This window comes from Heteronotia binoei, chromosome 9 (assembly GCF_032191835.1).
Source record: "Heteronotia binoei isolate CCM8104 ecotype False Entrance Well chromosome 9, APGP_CSIRO_Hbin_v1, whole genome shotgun sequence".
Lineage (NCBI taxonomy): Eukaryota > Metazoa > Chordata > Lepidosauria > Squamata > Gekkonidae > Heteronotia > Heteronotia binoei.
In genome coordinates, this window is record NC_083231.1 from 125,240,391 (window position 1) to 125,258,388 (window position 17,998).

At 57.9% G+C, this 17,998-nt stretch overlaps 1 protein-coding gene across 1 annotated transcript in view; it reads right to left on the reverse strand.

Annotated features, from left to right (window-relative positions):
* LOC132577442 (cytochrome P450 26B1) overlaps positions 1-17,135 on the reverse strand; it is a 38,404-nt gene extending 21,269 nt beyond the window's left edge. The window contains exons 1-2 of the mRNA XM_060247223.1: positions 16,916-17,135; positions 10,063-10,287 (exon numbers count right to left, since the gene is read on the reverse strand). Coding sequence (XP_060103206.1) covers positions 10,063-10,287; positions 16,916-17,119 — 429 coding nt within the window. The 5' untranslated portion in view covers positions 17,120-17,135. The remainder of the gene's footprint in view (positions 1-10,062; positions 10,288-16,915) is intronic.
* Between the last annotated feature and the right edge of the window lie 863 nt (positions 17,136-17,998).

Sequence of the window (17,998 nt, forward strand, 5' to 3'; positions counted from 1 at the left end):
GGAGTTCTGGCCATCACATTGAAAGGAACCGCACACTTTTTCAATTCCTTCCTTCCATAGGAAATAACGAAGGATAGGGGCACCTATTTGGGGGCTCATATAATTGGACCCCCTAGTCCAATCCTTTTGAAACTTGGGGGGTATTTTGGGGAGAGGCACTAGATGCTATACTGAAAATTTGGTGCCTCTGCCCCCAAACCCAGCCCCCCCCCCCCCCACAGAGCCCCAGATACCCGCAGAACAATTCTCCATGATTTTCTATGGGAATAAATCTCCATAGGGAATAATAGAGTTCCCAGCAGACATTTCCCTCCCCTCCCCCTGCTTTCTAACGACCCTGAAGCAGGGGGAGGGTCTCCAAACCGGGGGATCCCCTGCCCCCACCTGGGGATTGGCAACCCTAGTTCTGGGATTCATTGAGGAACTTCCCGGCCTGGGTGGCTGAGCTGCCCTGGTCAATATTTGGATGGGAGGCCACCAAGGGAGGCCATGGTTGTGACAGAGTGGCAGGGAAACCACCTCTCAAGGGCTCTTGTCTTGAAAACCCTCGGGGGGGGGTGGCCTCACCAAAAGTCAGCTGTGATTCTGGCACCTTCCACCACCACTACGGGGGTCGAGGGGGATAATGCTGAAAATGAGCTAATCCGAGTCCAGCGCAATGGGTAAAATCTGATTCATACCAGACGATCATTTGGTAGCTGCTAAACTTTGGGGCACTTTGTCTCTGGTCTCTGGATCCTGCTATTCTTGAGGGGGCAGGGATCCATCTCCTGCACGCACTCTCAGAAGCATAGGTACAAAGGATCGAACTCCATAGTGCAGGGGTGGCCAACGGTAGCTCTCCAGATGTTTTTTGCCTACAACTCCCATCAGCCCCAGCCAGCATGGCCAATGGCTGGGGCTGATGAGAGTTGTAGGCAAAAAACATCTGGAGAGCTACCGTTGGCCACCCCTGCCGTAGAGAGTTTAGGATTGCAGCAGCCCAAGCTGTGTTGAATTTACTGAACTGCTGGGCAGGGCAGCTGAGTGGCTAATGGGATAACTTATGGCCCAAATGTCCCTGGTTTGAATCCTGCCTTTGGCACAAGCTCATGAGGTGACCACAAGCAATCCATTCTCTTACTCGGTCAGTCCTCCGGCTTGCAATACGGACAGAATACTGGCCTAACTCACCAGCAGTGTCCCTTCTAAGATGAGTTAGTGTGAGCTAGCTCGCAGTTCTTTAGCCTCTGGCTTGCAGTTTTGTCTCAGCTCTGGAAAAATGGCCCCAGAGCAAACTAATTTCTGCAGCAGCTCCCAGCTTTAATGCCGGGGGCTCACAATGTAGAGTTTTTGCTTGCAAGACGCCACAGCTTAGAGGAAGTATTGCTCACCAGACCACTGTAAAGATGGATAGTACTCGGGGAGGGACGGTGGCTCAGTGGCAGAGCATCTGCTTGGGAAGCAGAAGGTCTCAGGTTCAATCCCTGGCATCTCCAAAAAAGGGTCCAAGCAAATAGGTGTGAAAACCTCAGCTTGAGACCCTGGAGAGCCGTTGCCAGTCTGAGAAGACAATACTGACTTTGATGGTCCCAGGGTCTGATTCAACATAAGGCAGCTTCATATGTTCATATATGTTCATATGTCTAAGGGGAGGGATGGTGGCTCAGTGGTAGAGCATCTGCTTGGTAAGCAGGAGGTCCCAGGTTCAATCCCTGGCATCTCCAAAAAAGGTCCAGGCAAATAGGTGTGAAAACCTCAGCTTGAGACCCTGGAGAGCCGCTGCCAGTCTGAGAAGACAATACTGACTTTGATGGACCAAGGGTCTGATTCAGTATAAGGCAGCTTCACATGTTCATATGTCCAATCAGTGTTCCCACTCAGCAGGCCTGTAGCCATGGGGGGGCCTATGGGGGCACTGCCCCCTGACTTCCAGTCAGGGCCGTCCAACTCCCAGGGGGCCCTCCAGGGGGCAGCCTGCTTTTTATTTTTGCTATGGCTGAGCCAGCAAAGCGCCATCAGTGGCAGCCAGTCCCGGGAGAGCTGAGCAGGGCAGAGTGCACTGCAGCAAAAGCAGCAGGCGGAGAGGAGGAAGGTAGAGGGGCGGGAGGCGGAGGAAGTCACATGGAATGGGCCAGGGTGGGAGGGGGACAGATGGAGCTGCTGGCTGCAAAGTGCTGGAGTGGGGGAGAGGGAGGTGGAAGGAAAACCCCCTACTTGTATGCAAGGTGCACTCCCAAGAGCCAGTTTGGTGTAGTGGTTAAGTGTGTGAACTCTTATCTGGGAGAACCGGGTTTGATTCCCCACTCCTCCACTTGCAGCTGCTGGAATGGCCTTGGGTCAACTGTAGCTCTTGTAGGAGTTATCCTTGAAAGTGCAGGTTCTGTCAGAGCCCTCTCAGCCCCACCCACCTCACAGGGTGTCTGTTGTGGGTTGGGAGGAAGGGAAAGGAGATTGTGAGCCACTCTGAGACTCTTCGGAGTGGAGGGCGGGATATAAATCCAATATCTTCATCTACCTCAGAGTGCCTGTTGTGGGGAAGGAAGGTGAAGGAGATTGTGAGCCACTCTGAGACTCTTCAGAGTGGAGGGCGGGATATAAATCCAATATCTTCTTCTTGAGCCCAAAGTTTTAGGGTTTTCTGCCTTGACTTGGCCACTTTCAGAGTCTCCAGCTTTTGCCCCGACCCCAGAAAGCTTCTGAGAAGCGGCAAGACCCACAGTGGATGGGAAAGGGTGCCCCTTGACTTTTTAAAAAGCCCCCTAACCTTTAAAATCCTGGCTACGGCCCTGCTGTTCAGCTGAGTTAGTGTGAGCTAGCTTGCAGTTTTTTTAGCCTCCGGCTCACACATTTTTCGTCTTAGCTCAGGAGGGACGGTCCCAGAGCAAACTAATTTACGCGGTAGCCAAATCGCTCACTCCCCGCTTGAATGCCAGGAGCTCACAAAGTAGAATTTTTGCTCACAAGACTCCACAGCTTAGAGGGAGCATCGAGTACAACATATGTAAAGAGTACTGCAAATGCTACGGAAATGCTCACGAAGGCGTATTATGATGCTCTGACCGGAGGAAGTGGGAGGCGGATCTCTGGGGCAACCGTGCAGCAATCTGCAGGGGCAGCCCTTTCAAAACAAAGGCAATCTGGCCAGCCCCGAGTTGACCTCAGGCGCACGCCGCAAAGAGGTGTAGGTGGGGGGGGGAGCCGGCGAGGAACAGGGACGGCATGATCTCGACTACAAACGTCCAACTCAGCCGCTGCTTGGAATGAAAACAGGATATTTCAAGCTTTATGGTTTTCCTTAGGCAGAAAATTCTTGCCCTGGGTGTCTCGGCTGCAGGATGTGCAGAGCGCTTCAGGTATGCGCAATACCGAGCCGCGTTCCCCGGGTACCTCAAAGCCTCGTCTCTGCTTGGAAGGAAGGCAGACAGCAGCCGGAGCGTCAGGCCTCGGAGGGGGAATCTCCCACCCAGACTGGCACCACGCAAATCCCCGCTTAGGGTTGCCAGACACAAGCTCTGTAAAACTATTCCACCTAGAACTATAGAACTGGAGCAGAGGATACTTTGGCATGACCCGCCAACAAAACCTGAACTCGCGGCAACCTCTGATCTGTTTACCCGCTCTGGGGGTGAATCCAAGGCAGGCTGCAGTGAGCTGGCGGAGAATCCGCAGCCATGACAAGGTCGTCGGCTCTTACCCCACCGCTCAAACGCCCTGGGACCAATAGAGAGCAAGCTGGAGGTTCTTGCTAATAGGGCAGTTGGCAAGGGACCCCTGAGGCAGCCTGGAACTCCTTGTGTGTGTTCTCAAGAGAAAGCCCTGCACCCAAAATGCCAAAGAAGACCTCAAAGGGCAAGAAACAGGAAAAGGTACCAACAACATCTCGCTGAAGCACATGAGGAGTTTGGAAAAGCATAGGGTTGACAAGTCCAATTCAAGAAATATCTGGGGACTTTGGGGGTGGAGCCAGGAGACATTGGGGCGGAGCCAAAATCAAGGCTGTGACAAACATCATTGAACTCCAAAGGGAGTTCTGGCCCTCACATTTAAAGGTACGGCACACCTTTTCAATTCCTTCCTTCCATAGGAAATAATGAAGGATAGGGGCACCTTCTTTTGGGGCTCATAGAATTGGTCCAATCTTTTTGAAACTTGGGGGGTATTTTGAGGAGAGGCACTAGATGCTAAACTGAAAATATGGTGCCTCTACCCCAAAAAACAGCCCCCCCCCCAGAGCCCCAGATACCCACGGATCAATTCTCTATGATTTTCTATGGGAATAAATTTCCATAGGGAATAATAGAGTTCCCAGCAGACATTTCCCTCCCTTCCCCCCGCTTTCTGATGACCCTGAAGCGGGGGAAGGAGCTCCAGACCGAGGGATCCCCTGCCCCCACCTGGGGATTGGCAACCCTAGAAAAGCACCAGCGCATTAAATCTCCATGCCGAAGGTTTGCTAATTCAAGCAACAGTTCTAAGTGACCAGTGCCGGATTAAACCCTGTGGAGGCCTCTAGGCAATCAAAATCGGGGGGGGGGGGGGGGCTTGCAAATTATCTCAACATGCAGGCCCCTTCTCCAAAGCCCCTTTGGCAAAGCTGCAGGGGAGAGGCAAAGAGAGGCAAACTTGGCAACGACACCAGCAGCAGCTGCACCAGGCAAGTTGGGCAAAGAGCAGCACAGTGGCTGGCTGCATGTGGAGGCTGGGAGGGCTGCAAGCAGGGGGGAAACCAGGATGGAAGGGAGCCAGCCCAGGACCCCTAAAAGTGTGGGGGCCCATAGGTCAGTGCCTACTTGGCCTAATTGTTAATCCAGCTCTGTAAGCGACACTGGCCAGAGGGCCTCTGGATGCACACATTCAAGTTTCAGCAGCTTGCATGAAGGCATGAATTTGCCTTTTTGGTCCATCAGATCAGTCTTGTCTACACAGGTTGGCAGCAGCTCTCAGGCAGAGGTCTTTCCCATCACCTCCTGCCTGATCCTTTATAACTGGAGGTGCCGGGGATTGAACCTGGGACCTTCTGTATGCCAAGCAGATGCTCTGCCACTGAGCCAGAGTCTCAGGCTGAGGTCTTTCCCATCACCTCCTGCCTGGTCCTTTATAACTGGAGGTGCCGGGGATTGAACCTGGGACCTTCTGTATGCCAAGCAGAGGCTCTAACCTCTCAGCAATGGCCCTTCCCCAGAAATGAGCTCACACAAAGCTGCCTTCTACTGAATCAGATGACTGGTCGAGCAACATCACTCTCATCTACTCAAACTGGCAGCAACTTTCTGGGCTCTCCAGCAGGAAAGGCTCTTTTGTGTCACCTCCTGTCTGGCTGTTTAGCTGAAGATGCAGCAGGCTGAATCTGGCTGGAACCTTCCACATGCCAAGCAGAGACTCCTCCGCAGAGCCCCGGCCCCTCTGCACTGGGCAGGCTGTCCTGAAGCCCCACAAGGATCAGAGGGCTCCTAGGAGAGAGAAGAGGACGTTCTCCTCCAAAGCCACAGCCGGCTCCCAAGGACAGCCCCGCAGTCCTGCCTGCTCTCCTCCCTCCAAAGCCTCAGGAGCTGGCTTTCATTTGAGACAGGATCCCCTGCTTGATGGTCCAGTGGACTTGCCGATCTGATGCTCCGGTGGCTTCGGTTCCTGCAGCAGAGCACGTCTCAGAGCAGCCAGACCCCAGAGGAACGGCCGACACAGCCAGGGCTCCACGGTCAGGCGTTCAGCCCAGCAGCCAGGAAGGGAAAGGGAATCAAGAGTCCTCCAGACTTTGCTTTGCTGACTGACACGGGCACTCAGCACTGAAGCCGGCTCTGAGGAAGGCTGAGCCCCAGCACTGAATGAGGCCACAACGGGAGACGCTCCCAAGATCTGAATGGGGCCATAATGGGAGACGCTCCCAAGAGCACAAGCCCGTAACAGGGAAACCCGCCCAAAGAGCGACTAGCAGAGCTTTTTTTGTAGTAAAGGCTCAGCAGGAACTCATTTGCCTATTAGACCACACCCCCTGGCATCCCCATTGTTTCAGGAAGGGTTTTTTTTCTGCAGAAAAGCCCAGCAGGAACTCATTTGCACATGAGGCAACACCCCCCTGGCATCACCATTGTTTTGTCCAGGAACTCATTTGCACATTAGGCCACACCCCCTGGCATCACCATTGTTTTGTCCAGGAACTCATTTGCACATTAGGCCACACCCCCTGGCATCACCATTGTTTTGTCCAGGAACTCATTTGCACATTAGGCCACACCCCCTGGCATCACCATTGTTTTGTCCAGGAACTCATTCGCACATTAGGCCACACCCCCTGGCATCACCATTGTTTTGCCCAAAAAGCCCAGCAGGAACTCCTTTGCATATTAGGCCACACCCCCTGGCATCACCGCTGCTTCGCCCAGGGCCTTTTCTGCAGAAAAAGCCCAGCAGGAACTCATTTGCATCTTAGGCCACACCCCTTGGCACCAAGCCAACCGCAACTGCGTTCTTGTGTGTTCCTGCTCAAAAAGAGCCCTGGCGTCCAGTCAGGCCGACTGACCTGCAGCCGCTGTTGAGAGGGGCCTTTCTGCCTTTCCTGAAGCCGGTCATGCAGGAGGGAGGGGGACACGCCCAGGAAGGACTCTGAGGCGGGGAGGATTGAGGGGCAGACAAGGGGAGCCCCCAAGCTCAGCGAGCCTGCATGGGAGCTGGCTGCATTTCTTGCATCCTCTAGATCCTGAGCCCTCTCAAAGGAGACAGGCGAGGGCAGTGAAGCCAAGGCATGCTCAGAGGCTGCTCACAGCAGCGCATCCCCTCTGCACCTTCCAAGAGCCTTTCTCCCCACCCCCCACCCCGCCAGGGGAAAATGGGAAGAGGTGCTGAGGTCCTTAAAGCCACCGGCTGCACGGCCCTGGAACATTCCTGAAGCAGAAGCCTTCCCTCTGGCCTGGGACCTTCCCGGGAGCATCTCCTTTTGGCCAGCCCTGCCCGGCACAGCATCTCCCAGACATCAGCCTGATTCCAGTCAGCTCTGGAGCAATGCTCCTGCCCCGCTCAGAGGGCCACAAAGCCAATCCTCACTGCCAGTGGGCTGTCCGTGCCAGCCCCCAGCTTGGGGGTCGCCAGCCACAGCAGATCACCAGCATGGCTGATTTGGGCCCAAGGAGAGAAGCCAGGAGCAGGCTGAGAAAAAGAGACTCCAAGCTGGCAAGCCTGAGCCCGGCCAATAATGCCAGAGCCACGTTCCTGCAGAAAGCAGATGCCGCCTGTGAAAAGGAGACCACCATGCCCAGATGGGGCTGGCCCTCCCCTGTCACTAGCCCTTGAACATATGAGCCTATGAAGCTGCCTTCTACTGAATCAGACCCCCTCGGTCCATCCAAGTCAGTCTTGTCTACTCAGACTGGCAGCAGCTCTCCAGGGTCTCCAGCTGAGGTTTTTCATGCCTATTTGTCTGGACCCTTTTTAGTTGGAGATGCCGGGGATTGAACCTGGGACCTTCTGCTTACCAAGCAGATGCTCTGCCACTGAGCTACCGTCCCTCCCCAATAGACATATGAACCTATGAAGCTGCCTTCTTCTGAATCAGACCCTCTTGGGTCCATCAAAGTGGCTCTCCAGGGTCTCAAACTACACCTATTTGCCTGGACCCTTTTTAGTTGGAGATGCCGGGGATTGAACCTGGGACCTTCTGCTTACCAAGCAGATGCTCTGCCACTGAGCCACTGTCCCTCCCATGAACATATGAAGCTGCCTTCTACTGAATCAGAACCTCTTTGGTCCATCAAAGTCAGTCTTGTCTACTCAGACTGGCTCTCCAGGGTCTCCATCTGAGGTTTTTCATGCCTATTTGCCTGGACCCTTTTTAGTTGGAGATGCCGGGGATTGAACCTGGGACCTTCTGCTTACCAAGCAGATGCTCTACCACTGAGCCACCGTCCCTCTTTCATACATATTGTGGGCTCCTGAATCCCCCACCGCCCTGTCAGCTGGCTTGAAGAAAGCATTTGTCTGGTGACTTGGAGAATGCATTTAAAGTTGCTTTCTTTCCACCTCTCCCTCGCATCCCATCTATTTGCCTCCCGGCCTGCCTTCCTCCCTTCCTATGTTGTGGCTCTCAAACCTCTGATGTTCACGTCTTGCTGCTCTCAAATATCTGATGTTTATTCTATGCAGCTCTTACATTAATCAAGTTTGGGCACCCCTGCTGTTTAGGATTGCACTGTGGGTCTCTGCCAAAAGGTGCCAACCATCTCTTTCAGGGCAGGGATGGGTGGTCAGCAGAATGCCTCCAGGTGCCCCCGCCCATTTATCCTCTTAACAACTCTGACAGGAAGGTGCTCCAAAGAGCAACTCCAGCACCTAACTACTGCATTTCCATCCATCGTGCCTTCAGACAGGATTCCCTGAGCTCTTAACAAGAATCTGGGCCCTTCCACAGCCCTTTTGAGTGGCTGAACAGCCCACGAAAGCTCACACAGTCAGAACAATTCCCTAGGTCTTCAGATGCCAAAAGATTCCTATTTCCTCCAAGAGGAAATAGGTGAGAAGCTAAACCACTGTCCGAGACCATGGCTGACATTTATCCAAATGTGGTCTAGGGGGCACCCTGCTCACCAGCCTCCCGTCATCGGGATTGGGGGCGAGAGGAGAGTCTACAAACTGAGCCCTTCCCCCCGCCCCCTCCTCAGGGGAGCTGCCCTGCAGGGTCTCAAAGGCAAAGGAGGAGAGGGGAGGCACATCAGAGGCGCCTGCGCAAGATTCAGGCAGCAGAGCGAGGGTTCCGCAAAAAGGGAACAGAAGCCCATCTGCTCTTATAGGATCGCAACTTCCCCCTGGGGCCTGGCAGGACCGGATATACATGCTTTTTGAGAGGGAGCAAAATTAAAAAATGATGCCCCCTTTTGGGTCATTCTTTCTTATGGTCCCATAGAATACAATGGACTCCATGTCCAATTTGGCGCCCCCCCCCGGTCGGTGTCTGGGGCAAGCAACCCCCCTGCCCCCCCTCCCCCTAGATCCGGCCCTGAGACCTGGAACGACAACTGGGCTCCAAACTGGAAAGAGCAGCTTCCGGGGAGAAAGCGTCGGCTTGGGAGGGGGGACGCTCTGGGATTCTGGGCTGCCCTCCCCACATCTTTGTGCATGGCCCTCCGTTCAAGGCCCCAGATTCCTATGCCGTTGCTGTTTAGACCTCAGAGAGTCAACATGCAAGTGAGAGGAGTCAGAAGAAGAAGAAGAATTGCAGATTTATACCCTGCCCTTCTCTCTGGATCAGAGACTCAGAGCGGCTTACAATTTCCTCTATCTTCTCCCCCAAAAACAGACACCCTGTGAGGTGGGTGGGGCTGAGAGGGCTCTCACAGCAGCTGCCCTTTCAAGGACAACCTCTGCCAGAGCTATGCCTGACCCAAGGCCATTCCAGCAAGTGCAAGTGGAGGAGTGGGGAATCCAACCCGGTTCTCCCAGATAAGAGAGCTCTGGCTGACCCAAGGCCATTCCAGCAGCTCCAAGTGGAGGAGTGGGGAATCAAACCCACTTCTCCCAGATAAGAGTCTGCCCTTTCAAGGACAACCTCTGCAAGAGCTATGGCTGACCCAAGGCCATTCCAGCAGGTGCAAATGGAGGAGTGGGGAATCCAACCCGGTTCTCCCAGATAAGAGAGCTCTGGCTGACTCAAGGCCATTCCAGCAGCTGCAAGTGGAGGAGCGGGGAATCCAACGCGGTTCTCCCAGATAAGACAGCTCTGGCTGACCCTAGGCCATTCCAGCAGCTGCAAGTGGAGGAGGGGGAGAATCAAACCCACTTCTCCCAGATAAGAGTCTGCACACCTAACCACTACACCAAACTGGCTCTGTTCAGATAGGATAGTCAGATAGGATGCGAAATCCTTTTCCTGTTTTGCAGAACTCCAAGCTACGCCTTTCCTCACTAGACAAGTAAAGATTACTTTGTTAAAGCTACATGCCTGGGCCTGCGTTACTCTGCTGAGGACATCCAAGCAGACTTCCCCACCTGGAGTTGGCAGCCCGGGAGGGTCTCCGGGAGAGAAGAGCAGCCGGCCTCCTCCTCCTCCTGCCCCTCCCCCCGCCCGGCCCCTGGAGGTTGGGGGGGCTCACCTACCTTGCGCTTGTGGCGATGGATGTCCCCGATGGAGTTGGCGACGGTGTTGGGGCCGAGGAGCATGCGGGTGCTGCGTGGCCACTCGGTGCTGACCAGGCTGTGCTCGCCCATCAGGATCTTGCGCACATGCTCGGCGCCCGTCACCCGCACCAGTGGCCGCCCCAGCAGGTGCGTCTTGAAGACCTGCCCATAGCGTGCCCGCCGCGAGGACTGGAAGCGAGAGCCCTGCCAGGGGGGAGGGAAGAGAGAGGGCAGGGGGTCAGCCGGGGAGCGCACGCCGAACAGCTCGCCTCTCCCCCCGCCCACCCCCCAGCCAGGGGGACCGGGGATCCCGTCCCACGTTAGGCATAGCCCACTTTTCTCCCCCCCCCACCCTGCACGCCCTCCTCTCTCCAAGCCGGCACAACAACCCCTCGAGGGAGTCACGGCAGAGAGAGGAGCTGCGCTGTCCGCTCCAACGCCCCCATCGGACGCCCCACTTAATGCTTACACAACCCCCCTCCCCTTCAAGCTACCCCCACATGGGCTCTCTAGATGGGGTCCCTCACTCTGGAAGTTGACAGGGAAAGGAAAAGAATAAGTCTCGGGGAGACACACACACATCCAAACCAGCTTGATGTGGCCCGCAGTTTCAAGGCACATGGTGGGGGGAGGGGTCGATTGGTGAGCCCAACCCCATAGCATCGAAGGAAAGGAAAGGTCCCCTGTGCAAGCACCAGTCGTTTCCGACTCTGGGGTGACATTGCTTTCTCCTAATATTTTCACGGCAGACCTTTTTACGAGGTGGTTTGCCATTGCCTTCCCCCAGTCATTTTCACTCCACCCCCAGGCAAGCTGGGTTAGAGCGATTCCTCAGCGGAACAGGCTTCCTCGGGAGGTGGTGGGCTCTCCTTCCTTGGAGGTTTTGAAACAGAGGCTAGGTGGTCATCCGACAACAATGAAGATGCTGTGAATTTAGGGGGAGGTGTTTCTGAGTTTCCTGCATTGTGCAGGAGGTTGGACTAGATGACCCTGGAAGTCCCTTCCAACTCTAGGATTCTATGATTCCTCAGTGGATCAAGCTTCCTCCTTGGGAAGCGGTGGGCTCTCCTTCCTTGGAGGTTTTTAAGCAGAGGCTAGATGGCCATCTGACAGCAATGAAGATCCTATGATAGGGGGAGGTGTTTGTGAGTTTCCTGCATTGTGCAGGGGGTTGGACTAGATGACCCTGGAGGTCCCTTCCGTGATTCTATGATTCTTCTCATTTTACCAACCTTGGAAGGATGGAAGGCTGAGTCAACCTTGAGCCAGCTACCTGAAAACCCAGCTTCCGCCGGGGATCAAACTCAGGTCGTGAGCAGAGCTTTGGACTGCAGGACTGCAGCTTTAACACTCTGCACCACGGGGCTCTTATGGCGTCGAGAGGGATGCGTAAAAAGCATCCAGGACTGAGTGGCAGTGTGCTTTTGGGACAATGTGCCTCCCAAAAAAAACCCCATGTGCCTCTCAGTCTGGAATAACTTTTCTTTTTTCCACCCCCACCCCGCCATGGCATTTGCCTCCTAGTCCAGTTCAGAGAAAAGAATCCTCTAAAAACAGAGCTGGATTAACAATTAGGCCAAGCTGGCACAAGCCTATGTGCCCCCATGCATTTAGGGGCCGGCTCCCCCTCCCCAGTGTCCCCCCTGCTTGCAGCCCTCCCAGCCTGCAGGCTCAGCCAGCAACTGAGCTGTTCTTTGCCCCACTTGCCTGGTGAGGCTGCTGCTGGCGTCCCCAAGCTTGCCTCTCTCTGCCTCTCCCCTGCAGCTTTGCCAAAGGTGGCTGCAGCAGGGGCCGTGGGCAGTGGGGTGGGCGCTCCCACTGAGAGAATTTTCAAGCCCCCCCCCCCACTCAAGATTTTGACTGCCTAGGGGCCTCCACAGGGTTTAATCCGGCACTGTCTAAAAACCCCCGGGGCGTTTTTGTAGGTCTGGAAAGGAGAGATCAGCCGGGAGTCCCCACCGCTTGGGCGGCCAGGAACTCCCCTTTGCCCCCCACCCCTCCGCCTCAGTTCTCGCCGCCTGATCTCCCCGCTCCTTGCACACACAGCTGCCCTGAGCCTGCTCTGGTGGGGGAGGGCGGGGTATAAATAAAATTTTACATTACATTACATTACACGGGGGGGGGGTGCGCGGTGTGCTTCCAGAGCAGGCCCTGATAGAGGCTGGAGCGGGGGGGGGGCTGCACCGAGCAGCTGGAGCTTCCTCTACACCCAGAGAGCGCAAAAGTGCCCCGCAGTTTGCATGGGAGAAATCCCCTTTTGCTGGAGAGGCGTGGAGATAGAGGTGGAAGGAGAGAGATGGTCTCCAGGACAGGAATCCCACCCTGCCCCCTTGCAGCCCAGGTAACTGGAGCAGGGGACACTCCGAGTTCAGCCCTCTTAAGAACGCAGCCCCCTTCCCTGTGGGGCACTAGCCCTCCTGCCCCAAACTCGAGCCCCAGGCGGACAATAAAAAGGTAAAGGTCGTCCCCTGTGCAAGCCCCAGTCCTTTTCGACTCTGGGGTGACGTTGCTTTCACGACGTTTTCACGGCAGACTTTTTATGGGGTGGTTTTTTTATGGGGTGCCCCGTGGCGCAGAGTGGTAAAGCTGCAGTACTGCAGTCGGAGCCCTCTGCTCACTACCTGAGTTCGAATCCAACGGAAGCTGGTTCAGGTAGCCAGCTCGGGGTTGACTCAGCCTTCCATCCTTCCGAGGTCAGTCAAATGAGTACCCAGCTTGCTGCGGGGAGAGCGTAGATGACTGGGGAAGGCAAGGGCAAACCACCCCGTCAAAAGTCTGCCATGAAAACGCTGTGAAAGCAACGTCACCCCAGAGTCAGAAACAACTGGTGCTTGCACAGGGGACGACCTTTACTCTCTCTTTTTTTTGCCATTGCCTTCCCCAGTCATCTACACTTTCCCCCCATTTTACCAACCTCGGAAGGATGGAAGGCTGAGTCAATCTGGAGCCGGCTACCTGAACCAGCTTCTGCTGGGATCGAACTCAGGTCATGAGCAGAGGGCTCCGACTGCAGTACTGCAGCTTTACCATTCTGCGCCACGGGGGTCGTAATACTTGCTAAGAAAACCCGGGCAGAGATCAGCCAGTGGTGAGAGACTCCTAACCAGTGTTCCCTCTAAACTGAGTTTGTGTGAGCTAGCTCCGTTTTTGCGCCTCCAGCTCACACATTTTTGTCTTCGCTCAGGAAGGATGACCCCCAGAGCACACAAATGGATGCAGCAGCTCACAACTTCAACGCCAGGAGCTCCCAAAGTGGAATTTTTGCTCACAAGACTCTGCGGCTTAGAGGGAACATCGAACCATCTGCTGATCTTCCAGGGGAAGCTACTGGGGAAGGAGCGCACCAAGTCCTCAACTTCCAACAGAAAGGGCAGGCTGTGGCCTCAGCCTAGGGCCAGCCGCGTCAACCCTTGGTCTGTGAAATGGGAAGAAGATTGACTGAGGAAGGGCATCACGGCCCTGGGAAGAGAACGAGGCTGGGCTGCTCAGCCAGGGGTGGTGCTTATAAAAAAGGGCACCGGCACATTCTCAGAGTTGCTCTTTGGCCCCACAGCTGGGGGCGGAAAAGGCCCACAAGTCACAGCTAACTTACGGCAACCCCCGTGGGGTTTTTGGGACAAGAGATGAACCGAGGTGGCTGGCCGCTGCCTGACTTTGCCTCGAGACCCTGGCCTTCCAAGGGCTGCTAACCAGGGGCCACCCCACATAGCTTCTGAGATATGGGACCGTCTGGGTCAGGGCCCCACATCCCAGCCTGCCTCTGGAAGAGGGCCGAGCCGGGCAGTGTCCCCTCTAAACTGAGTGAGCGTGAGCTAGCTCACAGGTTTTTAGCCTCCAGCTCACGCATTGTTGTCTTAGCTCAGGAAAAGCACCCTCATCGATGCAGGAGCTCCCAAAGGAGAATGTTTGCTCACGGGACTCTGCAGCTTCGAGGGAACGCTGGTGCCAAGTCGCCCCCTCTTTTTGCCACCTCTGGCCACCCCGGGGGGGTTTTCCAGGCCAGAGGGGGTCAGAAGCGACTGGCCATCGCCTGTCTCTGCACCGCAGCTCTGGGCTTCCCCCATCCGACCCGGGATGACCCTGCCTGGCTTCTGATGAGGTCCCCTTAGCCTCCGTGACCCAGGCCAGGGCTGGCTGGAAAGCACCATTCCCCCACAGCAGGCAATGTGTGGGTCTCCGTCTGCATCAGGGGAGGGGGCTTCCCAGCTGGCTGCAAAGGGAAGGGGGATTCTCCCATCCCGGGGTGCTCCAGATCGGAGAGACCCAGGTGGCAGGAGTGCTCCACAGAACAGTGTCCGGGGGTGCTGGACCCCCAGAGCCTTCCAGCCCTGCCCCTCATTCCTCGGGGTGGGGGTCAGCCATCCAACGTGGCCCCCATCCGTGACTTGCTGCTGGGTCCCTGCTCAGCTCCCCCGATGGAGGTAGTCTCAAGTGAGCCCCCAACACAGCCAGGAGAGAGAAACTGGGCTCTCCTGGGGAGACCAGCTGGGGGTCTCTCGCATTTCTTCAGCTCCCCCGCAAAAGAAGAGATGCTTCTCTCCCACCACCCCTTTTGATTTATTTGGCTCACCCTCTGGGGGGGGGGGAACCCTTGCCCTATTACAAAGTATGTGCATTTTTGCAAGGGGGGGTCGAGGAGAACGGCCGGTTCAACCATCTTTGGGCAGAGTGTGGTTTTTCTAATGACTTCCCCAGATGCCGGCTGGAACCCTGGGAAGGCCAGAGCCCAGAAGGGGTGCTGTGAGAGACCCCCCCACCCCCACCCCTCAGCACCGCCAGGGTCTTCTCTGAACTGCCCCCCTTTGCCCCTTGAAAGCCAGCCTTGGCCCTGGAGCCTGAACACCCACCTGCCCCCTTAGCAGATCTCCCCAGTGGGGGGGGGGGAGAAAGTGGGGGGGGGAGGTTTAAAAACAAAAGCACAGTTGTGAAGTTCAGACGTTCAGGGGAGCCCTCTTCTTGATCTACGTAAATATAATTAAAGTACTTTTTGTGGCATTAATAAAGGGTTATTTGTACAACATTTCCATGGCGGCACAAAGGACACCTTTATGTGGCCACGAGTTTTCAAGCCCAGTCCAATTTATACAATTTTTTTTGTATTTTTAGCTCTGGACTCTGCCTGGATGGAGCCTTGTGGAAAAGGGAGAGCCCTCGCCCGCCCCCCCCCCCCGTAAAAATCTGATAAATTTCTTTCCCAAAGAAAGCCCCTATTGAGCGAGGGCCATTAACCCTTCGGCTGCTGGCCAGGAGGCCGGAAGGGAGCCCTCGCCCCCCCCCACGCACCCCCCCCTCCCCAGCAGCAGCAGACCGGCTCTTGCAGGGATCATAAAGCCAGTTCTGGTTTTGCAAAAAGTGAGCGAGTGGAAAACAGACTCTCTCCCGCCCCCCGCCCCCCACTCCCAAGAGCGCTCTGCTCTGCTTGGACTCGGACATGTCCAGTGGGGGCTGCTGGGGGGTCTTGGCTGCTGGGCGGTCTTTTCTCCCCCCACCCCCACTGGCTCTGGGCGTTCGTCTGGGCCAGCACCGGGAGCCCGGCTGCAGCCGCCAATCCCAAGCGCCCCGGACTGGAGACAGGAGCTCCGGATTCCGGAGCAAGGCCGTTTATACGTGCCTGGGGGGCGGGGAGGGGGGGGAGCGAAGGGAGGAAGGGGGCGGCTTCGGGGAGTCCCCTCCCAAAGCCCGAGGAGTTCCAAACCGGAGGACCCGGATCGACATGGTTTTGGAGGGGGGGGGCAAAATTAAAAAATGACCCCCCCTTTTGGGCCGTTCTGTCTTATGGTCCCATAGAATCCCAGGCACTCCATGTCCAATTTGGTGCCCCCCCCCCTGCGCCTGCCTGGCGGGAGGGGGCGGGCTGGCCCTGTCTCTAGGCACACTAGGCCATTGCCTAGGGCGCTGGTCTTCCAGGGGAGCGAATGGGGGGCCCCCCGGATGTTATCAGTGCAGCGGGGAGGGCAGGCGTTAGCCTGGCCGAGGGTGCGGGACAGTCTCGGGCTGGCCCTGGGAGGAGGGGGGGAGCAGAGGAGGGCTCTGCAAAGTTGCCGCTCCCGCCTCCCTGTGTGTGGCACGGCCCCCCTCCCAGTTTTCCGAAAACAGGAGCCGGCGGTTGCGGGGGAGGCGGGAGAAGGCTGCGGGCAAGCCCGTGCGCCCCGGGGGCTCTCCGCCGCGGTCCCTTCTCGGGCTGCTTGGGGGGAAACCCCCTCTCCCCAGTGCCGTCGGGAGGGAATCCCTCGGAGCTGCGAGGTGAATCCTGGGTGAACCCCCCCCCCGACAGGGCCCGGGGCGGGCGCGGAGGGGGGGGGATGCCGGGGCGGAGGTTTGCCCTGCGAAGGCGAAGCGCGCGTCTGCCCGGTGGGCTCCCTTCCGCGGGACGGCGAGGCGGAGGCCGGCTCCTTGGGGAGCCAGGGGCGCCGCACACGTGCGGGGATTCCTGCCGGGGTGGCTGAGGGGGGGGGGGGGTGCTCGAGACCAGCTCCATGTGTGGGGGGGGGGAGGGCGCTGCTCCTAACTTCTCAGCCCCTTTGGAGGATCTGGCTCTGACTTTGGCGCTTCCCTGCAGTCCCACGACTAACTGCAGCCAGCGGGGCTTACTCCCGGGTAAAGCATGCCCAACAGCGTGTCCTGAGTCCTCTGCTCCTATCGCCTTCCCCCCCCACACACACACACGCGCGCACACCCGTGCCAAAGGCTTGACCCTGCGCGCAAAGCCCAGGCGCGCTCCGACGGCTGCCCCCGCGGGGGTGCCCGGCGCTGTCCAGTCCCCCCCCCCGGCTCTGCCCCCTCGGCCGCCCGCCCGCCCCGTCGGTGGGTGGTTGGGTGGTTCCTTCCTCACCTGGAGCAGCCAGTGGAAGGTCTCTCCGACGAGCGGGAAGCCCATGGAGCCTTTGGGGATGGGCAGCTTGCAGGCTTTGTCGCGGGTGGCGGCCCAGCGGAGCTGCCAGAGCTGCTGCGAGACGGCCAGGAGCAGCGTCACCGACACCAGGCACGCCACGAAGGTGGCCAGCGCCGAGACCACGTCGAACGTCTCGAAGAGCATCTTGGCCCGCGGCGGCGGCGGCGGAGGAGGAGGAAGCGCCCCCGGCACTCGCTCGCTGGCTGGCTGGCTCCGGGCTGCTGCTGCTGCTGCCGCCGCCGTCGGGGGTCGGGCAGGTAGAGAGAAGAAGAAGAAGAAGAAGGCGCGCTCAGATCCGGAGCCGCAGCGGGGTCCTCCGCACAAGCAGCCGCCCGCCTGCCCGCCCCCCGGAGAGGAGGGAAGCCCGGGCCTGGGGCTGCCTGTCTCCGCGCCGCCTCTCCGGAGCGGCACCGGGGGACCCTCGGCGGCCAGGAAGGGCCCGACCACGAGCCTCGTCTCTCGCAGCGGCGCGGGGCAGGAGCGGCGGGCGTCGCTCGCTTCGGCTCGGTGGGGCGCCCCGACGGCGGCGAACTTTCGAGAGGCGCAACGGAGCGGCGGCGGCGGCGGCAACGTGAGCCGAGGGGGCGGGCGAGGGAGGCTCGGCTGGGCCGTCGGGAGGAGTTGGAGGAGGAGGAGCCGCTCCGAGCCGCGCCGCGCCGCCACTTTGCGGGCAAAGAAAGTCCAGGCGGGTGTTTATATAGAGGCGGCGCGGCCCGCGGGCGGCCGTCGGGCGGGCGGGCAGGCGGGAGCGAGCGAGCAAGAGAGAGAGAGAGCCGGCGGAGGAGGGGAGGGGAAGGAAGGGAGGGGGCCGCGGCTGCCCCTCCTCCCGCGGAGGAGGCCGGGCGGTGGAGCGTGCCAGGCCTGGCCGAGGGCCGAGGCAGCCAGCGAGGATCCCCAGCAGGGAGGCGACACGGCCGGCAGCCTCACCTGGGCGCGCCCAGGGCGCACGGTTCTCCCTCCCCGCCCGCCCGCAGCCCCGCGCCCCTCCTCGACGACAACCCGCCTCCCCCCCCCAACTCCCAG